This window comes from Melospiza georgiana, chromosome 5 (genome assembly GCF_028018845.1).
Source record: "Melospiza georgiana isolate bMelGeo1 chromosome 5, bMelGeo1.pri, whole genome shotgun sequence".
In the NCBI taxonomy this organism is placed as follows: Eukaryota; Metazoa; Chordata; class Aves; order Passeriformes; family Passerellidae; genus Melospiza; species Melospiza georgiana.
The window spans coordinates 37,161,697-37,183,563 of record NC_080434.1 but is presented as its reverse complement, the minus strand read 5'-3'; the positions used below and the strand labels follow the sequence as shown (position 1 = coordinate 37,183,563).

Genomic DNA, 21,867 nt, shown 5'->3' with positions numbered 1-21,867 from the left:
GGGTGTAGGCTCAAAGGAAGATTGCTGCTTAATTACTTTTATTTTATTTTACTTCACCACTTGGCTCAAGGAAAGGCAACATAATTAACATCTGACATAGACACAGCATTTTTGGAAGAGGCTGTCAAAATCCTGTTTAGGAATTGCTCAGAGGAGACTTTCAGAAATAAAAACAGGCCATTGTCTTCAAAATAATAACTTTTTGAGTGGGTGATCATTTACAGTATATGTACTTTATGTAACTACACAAACATAATTGAATTTGGATGGGAGGAACCCAATAGAAAAAACCTGCTAAACTGTGGATGGTAACTTGAGGTTTGTTATTCCTCATTCCCATGCAGCACAAAGACAATCCCAGGAAAAGAGCTGCAGAGAAACATCTCAGTAACATTTCTGTGGCACAGCTGAGCATTTCATTAAGATGTTGCCCAGAGAAGCCATGAATTCCTGAATCCCTGAAATCCCCGCATTCAGAATCCCTGAAAGTGTTCGACGCCAGGCTGAGTGGGAACTTGGAGCAACCTGATTTAGAGGAAGATGTCCCTGCCCATGACAAGTGGGTTACTACTAGATGATGTTTAAGGTCCCTTCCATCTCAAACACTCCATGATTCCCTGTCTATGGAGGCGCCAGGGTTACCTGAAGCGGTGGGCGACGGCACGTGGGTGACGTAAGGGTGGTGCTGGAACCTGGGCGGGTTGTCGTTCACGTCGGCCACGGCCACCAGCACGCTGGTGGAGCTGGACAGAGCCCTGGGGAAGCCCCCGTCGCTGGCCACCACCACCAGGGTGTAGTTCTGCCTCGCCTCCCGGTCCAGGAGAGCGCTGGTGATGATCTGGCCCGTGGAAGGGTTGATGGTGAATTGGGAATTGCCGCCCCTAAGCCTGTAGCTGTTGGAGAGGAAAAGCAAGGGAGAAAAATTGGATTAGTATTTCAAAAGGCAGCCTGCTGCATTAATAACCATTTTCTATACTCTTCAGACCACCACACTGAGGGGTATCAACACATTTTCATCTGACTCCCCATCTGTCCTCACCATTTTGACTTTTTCAAATTTCAAGGCCTGTCATAATCACATTTCTGGGGATTTCCAAGCATAGCTGTTTAACACAAATTTCCAACACGAGCTGACTGAGCCTTTGGATATTTGGAAGATACCACTGGACATACTCTCAAAACTGCCTACTGGAGGCATCCTCTAGTGTTGATTTCCCTGGGCTAATGCATTAACTATTACACCAAAAGGCTCATGTACCTCTTAAATGAACCTGCAGAATACAGTTAGAAAATACAAAAGTATTTTTGAAATAAGATGATGACAGCTTTACAAAATAAAATGAACATTTAATATCCATATTGTTTCCTGATACTTAGTTTTGCCATTCAAGATTTCAATGTGAATTTACAGCAATTCATAGCAAATTACTAACCACAGAGCTCTGTTAACAGAGACGAACTGGGACCAGAGTTTAACCATCAGACTGGTGGGTGTGTTTGTGTGCACACATCCCCATAGGATCTGATAAGAACTGACTGTGTGCTCACTGCAGTCGTATTGTAGGGGCTACCTCTGCCTTCCTACCACACTGAGTTTGTCCCCTCTCTTGGAATGCTTATCCAGCTTGTGTTCGTACAGCAGGAATCTCAAAGATGCATTTTTAAAGGTATTTGGTTAATATTACCTTTTTTAATAATTCAGATAATGGACTTGTGAGAAAACAATGGAAACAAAAACTGGCTCAAATGAACAATTCTCATTTTCAATATCATAACCCAACACAGCTATGGTTAGCCCTGCTCCTCTGCTACAGCACAGTAGCAGCTTTTCTGAGGTATGATTCTATGAAAGACTCAGAATAAAGTGGCTTTAATGAAAGAGATTAATATTCCTATCTTCACCTCTTTAGGACCAGAACAGGTTATGACAGCAGTAATAACACAGCCCAGAAGCTGCACTGAGAGGGTTGAGAGCCAGCCTGTGTAATAAGCTGTGGCAACTTCTCCTGCTCAGTCATTAATCTCTGCACAATGCCACGAGCATGCTTTAATTGCTTAATTATGATATAATGTGATGGCCATATGCAATTATTCTCCAGCCACAGCACTGTGCACCTAGAATAGAAAAAGAATGTGCACAAAGCCTAAAGCACTACTTAGATCTCCCTAAACAGCAGCACCAGGCACATTTCATCTGTGATTTGCAGTGATTTAACCCTGAGTGGGGTACTGCAGAGACAGAAACTTTCTTTTCTGCGTTTCCACATGCTAGCACTGGAAAGATATCATGATTTTTTTTTTTTAAGGAAATAATAAAGACATTTTAGATTTGTCATACCATATTCTGAATTGTACCTGCATGCAAACCAACTGGACAGTGTATGTGTCTCAACAGAACTGCAAAAAAATCCAAACTCAACCCCAAAAAAACTAAGCAAAACCCAAAACCCCCTTGAAATTCTAATAGTGGCAAGTGGCATAAAAGGAATTTGATTCAAACACTTAAAATGTGGCCTTTTGAGTCTTATGCCTACTGTCTTTAACAGGACTGCTCAAGTGTGCACCGCCATTTACAACCCATCACCCTCCTTTAATGACTTCACAGGTTATCACCAGAAACAGGAGAGCAAGAGTTGGCACACACGGACAGGTGACAGCTTTGCAGAAACTTAAACACTTCTTTCAAAACACAGCACATTTTTTGACTTTGCATGAAAATGTTAGCCAAGGATTTTAAATACCCCTATTAGAAAGCAAAGGTTTAATTTTGAACCGATTCTAACCAGACAGAAAAAGAGTTCTGAGTGCTCAGCACCCCTAACACGACAGCCATACATGTTCTGCTCTTTCTGGCTTTCACCACTTTTGTAATACCAGCCATACTTTAAGATCCACTTTAAATGCTGAATCTGGACAAATTCTGTCCAAGAAAAACAAAGTCTGTTCCCGAGCCTGAAGAGTGTAAAGCAAAACCTGAAAACAATGTTTTAATAGCTACTTATGAAGGGAAAAAATATTGTTATCAACTAATTCTATGATGCGGTACTGAGTGAATGACAAAGACTAATGGCAGAGATATTAAAACAATTTAACCACACTACAGAAATCCAAGAGCACTCCGATAATTTCTGATTACGGGACACAATCATTACAGTCATTCATGCTCTGCATGGAATTCTTTTTTATAAAGGAGCTTGCCAGAAATAGTCTCTTAGACTATGAGTGAACAGAAAAGCTTGATTGTTTCACAATTTAATAAATGGTAATTTTGGATGATTTTCAAATATCTAAAGATGTCTAGATGTCAAGCTTCTATTTCTGGCCTGTAGCTAGTTGGAAAGAAAATATTTCAATATTTTGTAGACAGTGTTTTGCAACAACATAGTTCTGTTTTATATTACTTCCTTTTAAAAAAAGTGACACAGTGGTATTCTTATGCTCTTTGAAGAAGGAACTGAGGTGAACTAACAAAGGTAAACAAGGAAGCTACTTTTATATTCTGTTTTGTGAATTTGGAAACAGTGATGTTTGCAGCCACAAAAGTAAAACGTGGTAAGATTAAGAACTAATATTAATTTGCTTTGCATTCCTTTGGCAACGTATCTGTCCTAAGTGGATAACTTGAGCTTGTCACTGCCACTCAGCATCTTCGTTACTCTTGTCTGTGGAACTGGGAATGGACAGTGTGCAGCCCAGTGCCCAGTTAAGTTTCATCAACTGAGCCCTGTGCAAAACTGCCAAATTCCAACTTTTCACTGGTTTTCTGAATGGCATAAGCTTTATGATTTACCTTGGGTAATTTTCATGCTAAACTGAAGGCATTAACTGACCAAAGCTTTTCTCAAGGAGCACATTTGCTTTCAGTGAAAATTCCTCACCGCATGAAAAGGTGGAAATGCAGCAGCAAGGCAGGTAGTGGGTGCAGCTGCAAATTAAACTAGCTTGCTTTTCACTCAGTAAAAAAACTCCACAACTCTATTTGTCCTCAATATAACTCTAAAAGCCTACAAGCAACAAAAAGACAGATTTGCCCAAGTAATTTAGTTACACACACAAAGCTGTTCTATTTTTTGTCTTACAGCTTTAGGGCATGCTGGTGATGAACACTGGGGAAAAAGAAATCTTCAGGCAGGATATGAGGCAGCGTTACATGGAGCAACAGTAATCGACCTACCTAATAACAGCATTTGTAGAAGCATCGGCATCCGAGGAGTTTACCAGCAAAATATCTGTCCCCGTGGGAGCATCCTCCAGAACAGTGGCAAAATACGTGTCAAAGGCAAACGTGGGGACGTTGTCATTGACATCATCCACTGTGACAGCGATGGTTCCAGTGCCAGTGAGGGCAGGAGATCCTGTGGGAAAGGGGGGGTACAAAGTGCTAGAGGTTACAAACACCAGCATGCTAATCAGAGCCCTGTCAGCCCCGATTTGGAGCCCAGCGCTTGAGGGTGTCACAGCTCACAGAGCAAGGAAGCCAGCTCAACACAGACAACAGGGTCAGGTCTGTTTCAAAGTCATCTTGACATAAAGTACAAGTTGTGAAAGAAAAAAAAAAAAAAAAAAAAAATTATTTTTCTTGCTCCATCTAATTCCAGAAATATTTTGTAATACAAGGTCAGTGGAAAAAGATGGTCTTGGAACTGCTCAGAAAGCCTTCCTGTAACAATTAGGACCAATTTGAAGATGTGGTTGACTTTCCTATTCCTCTGCAAGAAGACCTTCGAAGGTGGCACGCTGACAGACGTGAAGACTCCAGCCCTCAATTTATTCACCCACAGAACAAATGGAGTGGAAACAGTGGCAAAACCCAGCTTTCCGCGTGGCTTTTCCACTGCCGGTCGCACCCTGACCTGGGGAGACCTTCTGGTAGAGGGTGAGAAGGCTGCAGTGAGTCTCCAGCCCTGCTGAGACTCATTCTCTCCACAGAAGCAACCATCTATAGCAGCAAATAATGCTCGCTCCAATGGGATACTGGCTTACGGAAAATCAGGCTGAACTTATTTAACCCAGGGCTTTCATCCTCCTTGCTATTCTAAACTTAACTCTGATGAGCACCAAGGAGCATGAAATAGCATGTTTATTCATGTGCAATCTCTCAGTGTTTGTCCTCTTCAGCTTTTCCTTTGTCAAATCCAAAAAAAGACAATGAAGACTTTTACAAGTTCATGTTAGTTTGTCAGTCCATTCATTACACTTCTTTTCAGCCAAGAATCAGCAAGATATCTCCTGCTAACCAAATTCTTCCCCTGGAGGAAAGGCATCATTTCTTTCTTTGAGTACATAGGGAGGAGAAGGAAAAAGTGATAGCAGAGCATGAAACACTTCAGTTATGGCCGCTTTTAATCAAAAGACAGATGACGACCATGCCTCTTTTACCCAAGATTGCATTGCTTTCCCCTTCCATCTCAGATACACCAATTCAGCATTTGCTGGAGTGGGATAAAGCGAGGATAATGAAAGGCTTTGGGCTGGAGATTGGTGCAGTCCTTGCTGCAAGGCAGGCATATTACACGGAGCTGTCACTTGATGGAACACAGGCAGCCCCGCGTGACCGCCCCAGTCCTTCCAGCCCGACCCAGCATTGGGTCACTGCTACCCAAGGTTACTGCTGCAGCTCGGCCCCGGGGCTGCCAAGGAGGCTGGCTCTGCTCTCGGGCCTCATCTGCTCCTGGCAAGGGCTCCAAACACACAGTTCTTACATAAAAGGGGAAATAGCAACCCATTTTCCCACATGTTAACCCTTGAAGGATGAAGAAGTGAGGCGGGAAGAAGCTGGGAGCAGCCTCAGCACAGGCAGGAGGATTTTTCACCACAAAATGCTTGGCAGCAACATGTTTTAGTGCCCAAACGGGCTGAATGACAGAGCTTCCAATTGAAAGGTGTTATAAATCTCACAAGGCTGGGCTTGGAGGCTGCTGATCAGAGGGGAAGGATCACAAGGCCGAGGAAAGAACGTGCAAGCCAAGGAGTGTAGATTTCACATCACACAATAGAGGCCTTTCTCTGCTCTGCTCTGAGGTAATTCACTCTGCCAATTAATACGCTTTCAGCCAGGAAGGTTACATTAAGGCAATAAGTCTGACTCATTTTTTGGCCTTTTTTTTTTTTTAACTCACGATTTTGTCATTTGGCCAAACACATATAGATAGAAAAGCCTGCAAAAGTGCTCTTGATTGCTGAAATATTGCCTGTGAAGTGTTTATTATTACTGCATTAAAGGAAAGAGAGTCCTCAGCGGCGTTTGCTGTGTGTGTCATCAAGCTCTGGCCTTCCAAACGCATTTTATTGACATTCATCTCGCAGCTAATGAAATGAAAGGTTGAAAGTTGTAAAGTTTCGCAGCTGATTAAACAATTTATATATAATTCAGAAATTAATCTTGGGTAAGTCACATTCAAAGAGCATCAGTAATGCAATTCAGCCTGGAAAAGAAAGCTAACTCGCAGCTAAAACCTGAAACTCACTGTTTCAAATGTATTTTCTAAGACAAAGACAAGGCCAGAAAATTCACACATCCCAGAAGTCCCATTTTAATTCAGCTGTTTGTAACATCCCAAGTCACTGCTCCTCTTTGGGGCTCTAAACCCCAAACCTTTCTCATCTTACTTGGATGGAAAAACTCACATATTTACTTTGGTTTCCTGTCTGTGTAGTTATCCAGATATGGGTTTTTTTTCCCCTCTAAGTAAAATATCACGTCCACAAATTTAATCCTTTATTCTATTACACCAAAAGACAAAGTTGCAATTTCACAGAGAGTCCTCAAAGCTTTTACTCAGTTGAAATTAAATGACTAGCTCACATTTCTGCAGTTACTGAGAAATATAAGAAGAGGAAATTACAAATGAAGTAATTTCATATGGAAAAGAAATAGCTCAGGGCCAAATTCTACCGTCCTCAGTGAACTTCCAGTGAAAGCTGTGCTTGCATAAGGACCACAGAATTTGGCCCTTGGTAATAAGCAGGTTTCATAAAATGTACATGTCATATTTGTGGTGAGAGAAGTAGTTTCCACAGTCAGGCTGAGTTCCCAGATTTCTTATTTTTGCTTCAATAGCAAATCTTCCCCAAGTCACTTAATTCTTATTATGGTAGAGCATCACCCCTATTTTAATATTTTGCATAAATAACTGCAGTAAATTTAGTGTAAGTTCTGCAATATTAGCCAAGCACACAAGATGACCCCAAACCATTCTTAATAAACCAGCCATGTTACAAGCTATCTAAAATTGCTGTACACAGCCACACAAGCCTCTGAGTACTTTTAAAAACAGCCCTGAGGGCTAAAGTCACAAAGAAACATACACTTTTCCCTTAGTGAACTCGCATTAAAAATTTCTATGATTTTTCATAATAGTTCAGGCTATTTTTTCAGCATAAGCAGCAAGTATTTCTTTGTCAGACACTCCTCATTTAGAGTATTTGTCTAGTGTTTTTTTTCCCCAAATCACAAAATATTACACCTCACAGAGTCTTAGAATATCCAAGTTGGAAAAAGAGTTTTCTAGAAGGATGGAGGAGTGAGGGAACCAAATGATGAATAATGAAAGAACATAAAATTGACTATGTGAACTAAATGGGAGAGACTGAATTGTCTGTTCCCATCCAGTGAGTATCACATCTTTAAAATTTATAAGATGGTGCCATTCATATATTATTGTGATTATAGTTGTGGATTTCCCATCTCTGTGTGCTGAGGTCTGTTTCTGTGAACTGCACAGTTTATTTCCTAGGTGGCAGCTGTACATATACACTAAGCAGACACTCCCACAAATGTCCACACACGTCATTGTTGAAATAGAGATTAACCTGGGGTGGTGTCAAAACAGCAACACTGAGTTCAGGGGGAAAACTGCTTCCCACGGATGCTCTTCCAAAAAAATTCAGCTTTTTGCTTACATCTGCAAGTGAACATGTGTCTGGGGATGAAGAGAAGGAGCAGATCTTGAGAGCCTGTGGTGGAGGATGAGTTAAAGAGAGAGAGGTTATGAGAGGCCACCTTGGGCTGGGCCAGCACTGGGCTGTGCTCCCCTCTCTGCATGGGACACTGGGGAAGTGACATAAAAACAGCCCTGGGGAATGTGGGGCAGGCAGGCAGCAGCATGGGACAGGATGGCTCTCGGCCCAGCAGGATGGGACTGGCACTGGCAAACAGCTACAAACAGGTTTTCTGCTCCATTCATCCATGCTTACTTGAGGCTGATCACCACCAAAAAATATGATGATATTTGTAACTTTTTACTTTAAAAGTTGTAACAAGCACTCTCAATTTTTTCCTCTCCCTGTCCAGCAGAGGTGGGATGAAATATATTGGCTCTGTGCAGTAATTCAAACAGAAGAAAGGAAACAGAATACAGGAAGGTGATGGTGGGGAGAAATACCATTTAACCTGGCAATCTTTGCTTTTCAAATGCTGCATAACCAGCAAAGAGAGGTCAATCCTTATGATGGATGAACTCATCATAAGCCACTTATTGCCCTCACTTGTGCTGATGCTTCAAAGACGGCAGGTCACCCACAAGGGATGCACCTAAAGACTGTTTTCACTTCTGCCTTGGTCTATCCATGCAGCCTTGGAAGAAGAGAGCACCATGCCCCATGAGTTTGTCCCTTGTTCTGGGGAATGGGGAAGGTGAGCTCTTTGGGCTCCCGGGGGTTCCCCAAAATATGTGGCAGTGATTGCTCTGGTACACGTTCAGCTCTCCACACCACATCTGGGTGACTGGGGAGTGATCAGAGCACTTAATGCACTGGAGCAGCAAGAAAAAGCCATGAAAGGAAACTTGCAAAGCCATTTAGGTGCTTCAAGAAAGCTCAGGAAAAGATGATGCTATTGGAAATTATCTCGGCTGTGTGGTGCTGCTTGGCTCACAGCAAAAATTAGAAATAGGAGAATGTGTCCAGCACACCATCCACATATTGTTTGAAGCCTTAATGGCTTCTAGGTCCTGTCTGCACCCTGCTTAGCACAGCAGATAGTAAAACCATCATTCCTTTCAGAAACCAGGAACTCAGAAGTTTTTGCCAGCATTAAAATATCAAAATCACATGCTAGAAAACTAACAATAAACTTAAGCAAAAACTCCACAGACACATTTCACTAAAATGAAAAAAAAAAAGTATTAAAATTAAATAAAATGAATCTAAATGACTAATCAAGACTCATCCTGCAAGCAGTTTACCATGTTTTGTGGTAAATTAAACACATCATTATCCTGAAAATTGGAAAGCAATTTAACAGAAATGGAATTTTTGCCTCAGCAAAACGTGTTGCTTTGAAACAAAGCGGATTTCACTTCTCCAGTCAAACACTCAGTGAAAGAGTCCCAGGACTAGGAGTTGTATGTGTTATCACAGAGAATTAACTTTTGCACTCAAGTAAACAAGGCCTTTCTCACAATAAAGTGGCCAATCTTTCTAAATGCATTTAAATGCAGACAGAGTATGCTGAGCCTCACTCAGCTGGTGAGTTTTAAAATAAACACAGACCTACATTAAGTGAAAATGCAACAAGCCTGCATTACACTTTGCATTTCCAGTGCACACGAGGCTTGATTTGGAACATGGATGACTTTAACTAATTTTCCAAGAACACAGAAGAAACTGTGTCTGTGATATGAGAAAAAGTCCTTTCTACAAGATTGCACCACAAATATTTGTCCTGGTTGAGTATGTTGACTGTGCTTTGTTTTCTTCCAACTCAATTTTTCACCACAGGCTGTCATGCTAAGTCTTAAAAAAACTGGTGAACCTAGATTATTTTGAGACAAAAGCTAAAATAAGTGGCTAATAAAAGATATTAAACAGTTAGAACCAATCCATACTCTCAATCAGTTCAGTGGGTGACTGAATGAGACATGCAGGAAAATCAGATTTTCAAAATTTCTGAGTATGTAAAATTTGAGTTTATCTCATAGTTAGGTACCAAGTAGTAGTTGACACCCAAAGCTGATTTAACAGAACTTGAACTTCAAAAACCAAGGGAATAGATTGATAGTTGGGGTAGATCCGTACTTTTGCAAGGATTATTTAATAAGAAAAAAAAAAACACCAGGAACTTTCTGTACTACATTAGTTATTAGAAAAGAGAGTATCAACCCCTATCCAGCAGCCTAAATAAGCTGGGAGCAAACAGAACTAAATCTGAGAACATAAAAAGTGAAAACAAAATAATAAATTATTGACTAGACCAGAGCCCAACCTTGTTCAAGCAGCAACACGTCCAGCCACACTTAGGCTGGTGCATGTGCATGAACACAGAAACTCACACCTGTTCTGAGAGTGCAAAAGAAAACTCTGTCCCAAAACAGGGATAACACAATGGGATCTCTCATCTGCTCTTATCCACGTGGGTTTGAAATTTGGATACCAAAATTCCTGACTGACTGCATCCCATGAATTCATGAAGCTTTGGAGCTTCAGGACAGGGGCAACTTCACATTGCAAGGAATGTAATGTGCTGTTGAAAGAACAGGAGTTGCAGGCACACAGAGAGACAATTTTAAAGCCTCCAGTGTATATACATATTTCCCTATCCCTGTTTTCTTCCTCTGATCAGGGGTAGTTTCCTGCAGCTGTTAACCCAGAGAAGTAAAAACAAAAAAAAAGCTGGAGCACTGTTACAGACCTACAGGAACACAGACTGAGAACAAAACTCATGCAATAAAGTATAATATATATATATATATATATATAGAGCACAGCTTCAAGATATTCAACAATTTCACACGTACATACTGCACGTTTCTTAGCCAGAAATGCATTTATTTGCAGAGCAAGAAGCTGCCTTTACCAAATGTTTCCAAATGAGAACAATTAAGGAAAATTCTGAACTTAATGTTCATACAAACGGTGGCACATGACAGGTTGTAAGGGTGCAAGGAAGAAATTGTTCCCTGCGAGGGTGGCAGGGCCCTGGCACAGGGAAGCTGTGGCTGCCCCATCCCTGGCAGTGTCCCAGGCCAGTTTGGATGGGGCTTGGAGAGACCTGGGCTAATGGAAGGTGCCCCTGACTGCGGCAGCAGGTTGGAATTCAATGAGATTAAGGTCCCTTCCAGGTAAAATCATTTTATGATCTCCATGTGCCTGCAAAAAGAGTGGGCATGGCCATGAGTCCCACCCAAGGCCTCTGTGGCAGAAGCGAGATTGAAAGAAAGTGGAACTGCAACTCAGGAGAAAGGCAGAGCCATTAAAAAAAAAATTTCTTAAAACCACCAGATTACTCCTCCTTGTTATAAGTTATTGCTGTAAACAGTAAAAACAGAGAAGCTGGCTCCTGCAGGGGCTGCTGACTAAGGCAATTTTTGACAGCTTGTGACTCCTGAATATCCCACAGCGAAATTCCTGTAATGCACAATTTTGAATTACGCTTTAAAAACACCCTGTATAGACAGAGAAGATTAACCAGCAGGCTAAGTGTTCACGCCATATGTGCATGTTTTACTTGCTTTATCCTTGCAATTAAGGCTTCCTGAAATTGTAGCTTTCTATTTGAAGATTGAGCTAGCAGACTTACAATTTATAAGGTGTAATGTTTAATTTAAAAAACTGTTTAAGATCACCAAGGCTAGAAAAATTTTAGTATTTCTCAAAGGCTGATAAACTGCTTAACAACTACTCCAAGTACTCTTCTGCAAAACAGATTACATTCAGAGATCTCATTAGCAGATATGAAACAGAATTTCACAGGCAAGTGATGTAAGCAGAAGAACAATTGAAAATTAAGTTTGATGTATAAGTTCCAAACTAATCAGAGCAAGGTGGATGAATGAAGAGGTAAGGGAGGGAGTGCAACAGCTTGCAAACTGAAAAACAGACAATTCTTCCTAACTTGAAAATGTTAAAGTATTAAACATTATACTCTTGCTTGTTTTTCAGCTTAAATAAATTAACCTGGATTTTTTTTTAAGAGCTATACCCAGTTATTTCAAAAATAATGTCAAAGTGCTAACAGTTGCTAGGCTCTGTGCTAGGGTAAGATCCTGCTATTAGACTGCCACAACCACAAAATGCCACTCTCAATTCTCTTGTCTCCTGATTTTAGAGATGGCAAGACAATATGAACATTATGAACTCATTGATGAGTGTCACCATCTCAGTTCTCCCTATTTATTTAGAAATAAATTTTAAAAAATCAGGCAGAACTACTGCATCAACAGTTTTAGTATCAGTATTAAAAGAGCAAAAATAATAAAGACAGTGAAACAGAAAACCACTAAAACTAGGCTAGAGCAGACAGCATTGACACAAGGAAGAGCTTCCATGAATACAAGGAAATAAATGGAGCTGGGACGGAACCCAAAATTCATTTTGAAACAGCTGTGCCATAAAACAAGGCCACAGAAGAGAGCAATCCTTCTGTCAACTGCTAAGCACCAAGGTGAGCAGAAATCAGCTTCATTTAGCTCCCCAAAGCCTCAGCAATGGGTGTATTTAGATATTGCACAGAAAACATGGCAAACAGGGCATCTCTAGCTGAAATAAGTGAGTTGCCTGTATGTTTTGAAAGCAGCAAAATTTTAAGATAGCTAAATTTGTTCTAAAAATAAAATTAATTCCTTTCAGACAATCCTTTTCACACTGCAGGTTCTGGGTTAGGTATAAATACAGTGTCTGCTAAGGAAACAGGATGAGTACAAGTGTCTTTTAGTCTAGCCAGTTAAATCTCACACTATGTTGAGTCTTAAGACTTTCTAAACATTACTACAAAATACAGATATCCTTTTGTTGTTGGGAAATATCTTGAAATGTGTTAAAAAACCAACACAACTGCACTGTCATCTTTCATTTGATTTTAGGATTGAAGGGAACCGAAAGCCAAGCTCAGAAGAGAATTCCTGAGAAGGATATAACCTCTCTGCTTGGTCTCCCTCCTACATTCTTGAAGGAAAGAATGCATAATTTGGGGACCAACATTTCCTAAAGAAAAAACATATGGTTGTTTTTCATCCAGGCCAGGGATGTATACAGAGCACAGCTAACTAAATATAATAACCAGTTCAGTGATTCATTTCTTTCAGGACTATTTATCCAAATCAGTAAATAGGTTATTTAAGCAAATGAAATTAAAAAAAACCCAAAACAGCTTCTAATTAGAAACATCACAATTTGATTTTGGTTTTATTGTGGCAATGTGCCATTCTGACCAACCTAATCAAGGGATGGTGGCTGCAGTTTATTTAAACAGTAGTCCTGGGCAGTGAGCAGCCTTCCAGATGTGCTACTCCACATCCCTGCAATCAATAAATATAAGGAGGAGGACTGTTGGAATGCTAACATTTGTCCAGAAAATTGCTCAAAGAGTTAAAGACACGGATGATAAAAGCAGCTGCACCAGTTCTTGTCATGCTGCCAGAGTTGAATGTTTACCTAGTGCCGCATCCCCACCAGATGGGGTGAAAAAAAAAAAAGCAGAAAGTTCCTTTTCCCAACCATTTTGCCATGAAGAAAGGTACAGCAAAGCAGAGCAGATTTATGTGGAACAAGCAGACCCGTGAAGACACATTCAAATAGTTGTGTGTAGGTTTCTTGGCATTTATGTTAGCAGACATTCTGAGGCAGCATCTGCAATCCAAACACTATCCTGTTACTCCACAGTCCATCACCTTGCCTGTCGCTGTATTTATAATTCATGCACTCTGGCCTTACAGCTTGAGCGGAAAGAGAGGTCTCTCAATTGGGATGGCTGAGCTTTGGGGTTGAATTATGTTCTATTTCTCGACCAAAGCCACAGGTGTACAGCTCTGGAAGACGCTGAATGTTCCCAGTGATGGATGCTCTGTGTGTCCTCATAAATCCCCCAGCCTAGAGCAGTGGCCGAGCATCCAATGCCCAGCCGCAGGGAGAGCAGGGTGGAAGTGCAGAAGTGAGGGAAGAGTGATGACAAACCAAGGTAGGAATCACAACCCTTTGTGCAGCCTGCCTAGTGGAGCTGGCACGAGGCAGGCTGCACAGACACAACTCACTGAGCTGAGTCCCAGAAGTCGTTCTGTCCGTCCTTTCCCTCCCCCAGCACGCAGGGAGGACTCTCCACCAACCTGTGATCCAGCCTGAGGAGCGGGGGGAGGATTAGCAGCCAAGGCCAAGGAGTAGCTGGGCCAGAGCCAGGACAGTGCACGGATCACGACTGACTTCCCTGGGCCTGAGGGCAGCCCTTGCTTGGGAAAGCACTTCAACAACCGCCTGCATTCCCACTGCTGGGGCACGTGGTCCCACTGATCCCCCACCTGACCTGTCCCCAGCGCTTATGAGCAGCTCAGCTCTTCATCACTCACGAGTCTCACATGCCCAGGGCTAAGATCTGCTCTGGGAGAGCACTCCAGTGTGCAGTGGAAGAGCACAGAGATCCCTGAGGGCACAGGCACTGTATTCTATGCAGCCATGCTGGCTCCACACTTTACCACATCCCAATCCTTCCCTTGCTGTTATACTCAGCGTACCTGCTGCCAAAACATGCTGTAAATCTCTAAATGTGCATTGGATGGACACCTCGAGATAAAAATAATGAAAAATTACAGGTCATCCTTCTTCCAGCAGCTTCCCTTACACAGGTTAAGGTAACACAGCAAGAATCCACAGTCACAACTTGATGAAGTGAAAATAAACCTAAGAAAAGCAAGAAATCCTTGATTATGGATAAGGAGACCAGGAAGACAGCCAAAACTAAATTGGGAATCCATTTGTTCTTATGTCTAAGGGTGCTTCTAAGTATGTATTGTGTCTGCTTCCTGGAAAGAACAGGAAGAGTTGGCATAGACTTCTTTAGGAGCAGGATATCATCTCTGAATGCTTCAAACCAGTCAGTGTAGCCTATAAAAATTGATATCCAGACACTAAGAAAAATGGGAGGAGGGCTGGACAGACAGTATTTTGCTCTTGATGGACTTTTCCTGAGTTAACTGCATCTGGATGTGTACCATGATTTTTATCTGTAAAAATCCCCCAAACCTTAAATCAGATGCACCATATATGGCAAGACTCTTCTGTGGGCTGCTAAAGACTACTTGAAAAGACTGTTTGTTACAGCTAATAAAAGCCAACCTCAAAGTGCAAAGGATATTACCTTTTCCTTGACTCATTTTCAAATATAATATGGATGTGGACAATTTCAGACAAGTCTGCTTTTTCCAACACTTTGTGAGGCACTGCTTCCCTACCTGTATTGCATGAGTATTTCTGGATGAATGGTCTGTAAGCAAAGTCCTTCTTACTAGGAATTATCAAACAAACACAAACTAAGAGACTCAGTAGAAATGGTTATGTTAAGCAAAGAGCTGGACATGCCTTCGAGAGTTTCTTTTATAAACATTTAGCAGCTGCTCAAGAACATAAATACTCCAAATGCTTGTATTATCCATTTCAAGATTGTGTCATTGCCACCTTTTTAGCTAGTGTGGCAGGAAATACACCATTTAATGAAACAAGCACTGACTAGCAGCAGCCAGTGTGGTACCACCTGGATAGCTACTATGACTAAGGTTCCCATCCCACTTGCATGAAATCAAGTTTTGCCACTGATTTCTACTGAAGACTTCCACTTTCCTGTGATTTAGATACATCATGACTAGCATAGTTTTCAATGTATTCTTTGCTGGTATGAATTCAGAACAAGTCCTCAGTGCAACCAGAAGATGACAGCTAGTGTTATTTACCAGCCTGGTTGAAAATTATCCCAAATGACACCAGCTGTGGATTAGTCAGGTTGCAAACTGAAGCACAGTAGAGCAGCTACATTTAGCTTGAAGTTACTACTGAACAGCTGCTGCTGAACACACTTGCTAGTACATTTTAACACTGGCAGGAGAGCATGGGAACTTGTGAGTTAGCTTTACAAGAACATAGCAAATTTAAAAAGGAAGTTTCAAAGTGTTTAATCAGTGCGATATCTGCATGTTTAAACACAGGAACTCATAAAACATGCTGCCGCTCTTGTCAGCCACTTATGCCAAAGGTCCCATGCACACTTCATGTATTAATGTCTCCCTGGATTACCTGAAAATCAGACATCTCCCAACACAGGTAAATATTTTCATTTGGGACTGCTGGATTCAACTGCTGGTTAAATCTCCTGGATTGTGTGGGGTTTTTAGGAACCAGAAGCTAGGTAAAGCCTGTGCTCTGGTAAAACTCTTGGTTACACACCATGCTAGGCATGGGGCACAGCTGAGTTCTGCTCCCCTCCCACTTCCAAGAAGGACAGTCAATAATTGCTGGCTGCATGACACCACTTTTATCAGTTCAGTCTTTGGGTGTTTTGCTCTGTACAGCCCTCACTGACTTCTGCCAGCTTGGACTGAGAGACCAAAGAGACATCAGGACAAATCCAGCTCAGCTTCTGAAGGAACATAAGGACATCCAAGGCCAAGCGAGTCCAAGTCACAAGTGAGCAGTTTGAGGCTACAGAGTAAGAGAAAGCCAGTGTAAAAAACATAAAGCACACAGTTACCCCTAGCCAAAGTACAAGACAAATGATACCTCAAGCCTTAAAATTGTGTTTTTCAGCTTCAGCTGTGCTCAGACAGAGGAATACCTGAGCATTGCTGCAATAGGAAAATACAAGCCATAGCTGTTGTCACTGGCACAAGACACTGCACACAGCATGGCAGAAAACAAAACTGTATTCACTTGTCAACAAGTCGGCTCTGCTTCTATTTTTACTGCTAGAAAGCAGGAACAAGTTCTGCAGTAAATTAAATCCATCAAACCATGGGAGACCAGAGATCAGTCCAAAGTATGATGCAGGAAGTCTTTGTTAATAATACTCACACCAAAATCTGAAACCAACATTTTGGGCTTGGACACCTCAAGAGAAAGTGCAATTAATCTTCATAACAAGACTTCACATCCCGTTTTAAATGACAGAACTTGGAATGCATTTGGTATTGTGGTGCAAAGATACGACTGGATGCTGAGCAAAGCAGAATATTAAAATATTGAAATGCAAATTCTTATTTCTTCCCAGGGCTAAGATTTCAGTAAGATTAACTGAGTAGTCCATAGCTGTTTTCTGGCCACTGATGTGACCTTTGTGACATTCATGATGCCAGCATTATACAGGGTTCTACTGCCATTTAAATTTTGTAGTCATGCATGAAGTTCCTATTACTTAGGTAGGATCACAAATTACTGCAGGGCAAAAATCCATCTACCTAAGTCTGTAGTGAGCATTACCAACAGCAGACAACTGGACCTAGGAATAAAATCCTGATTCCCAGAAACCAAATTCCCTTTGACATCAGGTAAGCCCGGCTCTCCCTGCGGAGATCCCCATTCAACACAACTACCCGACCTCCACCCACTGAAGTTTCAGACCACCACAAAACCATTTATTCTCTGTCCAGAATGCGATGTTTCCCACAGGAGCTCAGCAGAGGAGAAGCTCTGGCTGCCTCACCTGCGTCAGCAGCCGTGACCAGCAGCAGGTACTGCTCCTTGGCCTCGCGGTCCAGGCTGCGCTCCAGGCGCAGCTCTCCGCTGCCCGACAGGGTGAAGGCTCCCTCCTCATTGCCAGCCACCAGCACGTAGCTCAGCCTGCTGTTCAGCCCCTGGTCGTCATCCCTCGCCACAACCTGCACAAGCAATGCACACAGAACAGGCATCAAGGACTGTAATGTTATATTGGGATAGAGGAAGTGTTCTCTATGGTAATAATCCAAATGAACGGGTTGAATTAATGCAAATGCTACAAGTATAAATTAGCTGTAATTGGAAACTAAAATACCTAACACCGTGGTGGTGGATTTAAAAGTGTAGTCTGAAAACACTAAATAGTTGATTATTTATTTTTCTCAAGTGTAAATACAATAAGACTGTGTTGGGGCTCAGTGAAAACCTGGTATAAGCTAAGCTGTGTATGAGAACAAGCACTGCATGTCCTGCTGTTGGATTCCATTTAGCTCTCTCTCAATATTTGGCACACAGCATCATCCCATGTAGGCAACAACCAGATTGAGAGATTTGTTGCATGGAAGTTGAGAATGAGATGAGAGGATAAAGCAGACTCTCAAAGTCCCAGTGGAGGTGTGAGGATAGGCAGAGAAAACACAAACAGAACTCCAATGAATAATATTAACTTTTGGTAACAAAAAACCCCGCCCACACACACAAAAAGGAAAACAAGACAACAAAGACTGCAAATTCAATTAAAGCCAAGAGGCAACTTCTGCACTGTTTTGCCCTTTTTTAATTTTGAAGGAAGGACACTGTGTATTAATACCATGTAGGCATGCCAGTAATGGTCAGAGACACATATTTATTGCTGAATAAATGTATGTACCCACCTGAAGGATAACTTTTGGGAGCGTCTCCAAATTCTCGGGGACGTTCACAGAGTAGGGGGAAAGCTCAAAGGTGGGAATGAAATCATTGACGTCCTTCAGGACAATACTGACTGTGGTGGTATCAGTCCTGGGGCTGCTCCCACGGTCAGATGACTGAACGGTCAGCGTGTAGGAGGGCTTCTTCTCTCTGTCCAAAGGCTTGGCCACAGTGATCACCCCCGTCACAGAATCGATCCGGAACTCATTGCTGGCATCCCCGCCCACGATGGCGTAGCGGACCTGCCCGTTTGTCCCCTCATCTCCGTCAGCAGCCAACACCTGGATTAAATCCGTCCCTGTCAAGGTATTCTCCGCCACCTCCACCTTGTAAAGCTTCTGGGCAAAGAGCGGGTTGTTGTCATTGATGTCCAGGACGATGACCACCACATCCGCAGACGAAGAAAGCGACGGCTGGCCCTTGTCTGTGGCCACCACGGTCAAGGTGTAGTTGGCCACGGCCTCTCTGTCGAGCTCCCCGGTGAGCCTCACCTCGCCATCAATGGTGCCGATGCTGAACTTGTTTCCTGGGGGCGGGAGCAGGCTGTACTCGATGTAGCTGTTGGGGCCGCTGTCGGGGTCCGTGGCCTGCGCTCTGAACACCACCGTGTCTATGGGCGTGTTCTCGGGCACGTAGGTCAGCCTGGGCGAGGTGAAGCTCGGCGGGCTGTCGTTCACGTCCAGCAGGATGATGGACACCTGGGCCGTGCTGGTGTACCTGGAGGCTGGCGGGGGGGCCATGTCGTGGACCTGCACCACGAGGCTGTAGAAGGACTGGCTCTCCCGATCCAGGGGCTGCCGGATGCTCAGCACCCCGCGGCTGTCGATGCCGAACTGCCCCGCGCTGTCCCCGGACGCGATGCTGAAGGACAGCTGGGAGTTGGGACCTGGTGGGGCAGGGAGAAGAAAGGTAGATAACATGACTTCATTCCACTGGTACCCCCTAAGTATCAATATTTCTGGCCTCATTTCCACAGGAAATTTTCCTTCATTTTCCCACAGAAATAAGGACTGTACAACCATGTTGAGTGTTCAGCCTCCTCACCACCACTTTTTGAATCCATCTGTTAATTTCAGCCAAAGTTTCACAGTGCAGCAGAAGCCTTGAAATTGTTATTTTCTGACAAGATAATATACATGAAAGAGAGAGGGAGGATGTTAATTGGAGAGGCCACAGAGGGAACGCTTGCCAGGGTTCATCTCCACTTTTCACTCAGCAGGAGCTCCACGGTGGCACCACAAGTAATTTTTCCCCATCTACAAGAGTTAGGGATAAAGGATTTGAAGGGTTTTCCTTCAGAAATCAAGACTCAGTCATTCTCTGCTCACTGAACATCTGGTTTCCTCCATTCTTCCCAGTTCAACTAAGCAACGTTATTATTAATGTAATTATTTCATGAATTTTTCCACTCAATTAAAAAAAGCCACAAGCAGAAACTCCCAAGCCTAGCTGGAGCAAGCCAAGAGTGAATAGTGGGGAAAGGTATGCTTCCCATATAAGGCATGGTATTCCAAAATATCAAATGAACAGCCCTCACTCATCTCATGATCAAAACATAACCAGCAATTATGGTCAGGGGAGAGATTTATCATTCCAGTAGGAGAAATGCATCCTGAACCTGGGACAGGGCAGTGAAATATCCTTTAATATTCTTTGTGGGAAATAATGTGGGCTACTGCATCAATTCCACAGTTCACTCCAAACAACTAATTATTGGGAACATCCAAATGTGGAAGAAGTTCTCTCCGCCATCTATCTTACCCCTATTTTAATTAATTTCAAAATTGCTCTTGCTTTGCATATTCAAGGCTATGTTTAGGATTAGTAAATTAACCAACCATTATTTACTAATTTACCTCTCAAACTAGCTTGTTCATGCAAAGAAAGCTGCCCACTTCACCGATTGTTGTGCATTTTGTCATTTTACTCAGAAGCTCTTTTCTCTCTGAGTGAATTGCTTTGATAATAAAATTATCCCTGCATTACATTTCTTAATCTCTGCTGTTTATTATGCTCAGACTTGAGAAGTCTAGTCTTATGTGTCTTTCCCCCAGTGGCTACTGTAATTGGCATCTTTCTCTTTTTTCCTGTAGGAGTCAAATTATAAAATGAATAGAACCAAACATGAAAGACAAAATATTTGAATGCAATTAAAGAAATTAATACATTTATCTGCCAGATATTAGTGTTTCTCCATTACTTTGATCGAGTGAAGGATGGTGAGACTTTAATGCTACTCTGCTTTTTGTTCAGTTGTATTTTCAAATGAGCAATTATGTGTATGAAGACCTTGATTTCAGTAAAGTACTTTTTTGGAGATGGGAAGGGTTTGGGGCCTGCAAAAGAAAATAACTTTACACTCTATTTCCCCCTCTCCCCTCCAGTGTTTTCTATAGTGTTTATTCCTAAGAAAAACTTAGTTTGTTATTCCTTATCTCACCTCCATGAACATTTCATTCTTTGTCCTGTATTCTCATAGGTTTCCATCTGCTAATGCTGACATAAATTAAACCATGAAACAGAAGAATTGCCTAAATACCAGTGGAGCCAGGAAGGGCACTTAATGAACTATTCTCTAATTTAAACAAAGCATGTTCAAGCTGGCATTGTCCACCTCATCCATTCCCCCTTCCAAGGTCTGGAGTTGGGCTTTTTTTAGGGAGAATGCAGGGACATCCTCTTTGCTGAACTTTGGGTTTATTTAATCTGAGGGTTCATCTGATAAAACACTGAAAGGACAGACATGGAGTCACCAATTTCATGATAACGTTCCTCTAAAGGGTTTTGTTTCTGTTTTTATTTATTTACTAATAAGACTAAAACAAAACCCAACAAAATTGCTTCCTCCCTGCCATTCTATAAATACCTGTAAAATTCAGCTGGGAAATTACACCAGCTTTGCCTGGAGGAATACCTAAGCAAAATTTTAACAAACTGACAAACATGTGTGTGCCTTCCTCTGAGATTTTTCCAGTTAATTCTTTGTTGAAAAAATAAAATCTGAATTTCAAAGTGAATCAGTCTAAGGTAACTGAGTTCTCTCATATATATTGTTATATTATTAAATATCCAAGAGCTGTAGCTGATATTTGCTATGGACCTGTATATGAAACAGTCTAAGCTGAGATAAACAGCTGCTGTTTCCCAAGGGGTGTGCTGAACAAGAAAATGAAAATTTGAGTATTTTCACTATCACCAGGTTTCTGCCTTTTATCAGTATTTATCCTAAAACCACAGCCATACCTCATTATAAAACAATGTCTTTTCAGAGCTCTTTCAAACTATAGTATCATGTAACATAAATAATCAACGAAATTATATTTGTATTGAGTACATTATCTGTGAGCACATGGAGAAGAGTATAATACCAGCACTAGCTATTTCTGTGCTCTAGATAAACATAAGACAACACGAGATAACAAGTTTGGGCTTGAAACAGAAACAACAATAGATCATAACATTTGCTTAAGTTACAGTCCTATGGGAGAACTCAACCTGGCATGCTCTTGGAATGATATTTCTGCCCCATTAATTTTACATCCAGCCTGC

The 21,867-nt window shown here is 41.9% G+C and overlaps 1 protein-coding gene across 1 annotated transcript in view; it reads right to left on the bottom strand.

The window, feature by feature from the left end:
• Nucleotides 1-21,867, bottom strand: part of FAT4 (FAT atypical cadherin 4) — a 119,635-nt gene that overhangs the window by 30,292 nt on the left and 67,476 nt on the right. The window contains exons 5-8 of the mRNA XM_058024283.1: nt 18,282-19,204; nt 17,396-17,570; nt 4,175-4,355; nt 643-893 (exon numbers count right to left, since the gene is read on the bottom strand). Coding sequence (XP_057880266.1) covers nt 643-893; nt 4,175-4,355; nt 17,396-17,570; nt 18,282-19,204 — 1,530 coding nt within the window. The remainder of the gene's footprint in view (nt 1-642; nt 894-4,174; nt 4,356-17,395; nt 17,571-18,281; nt 19,205-21,867) is intronic.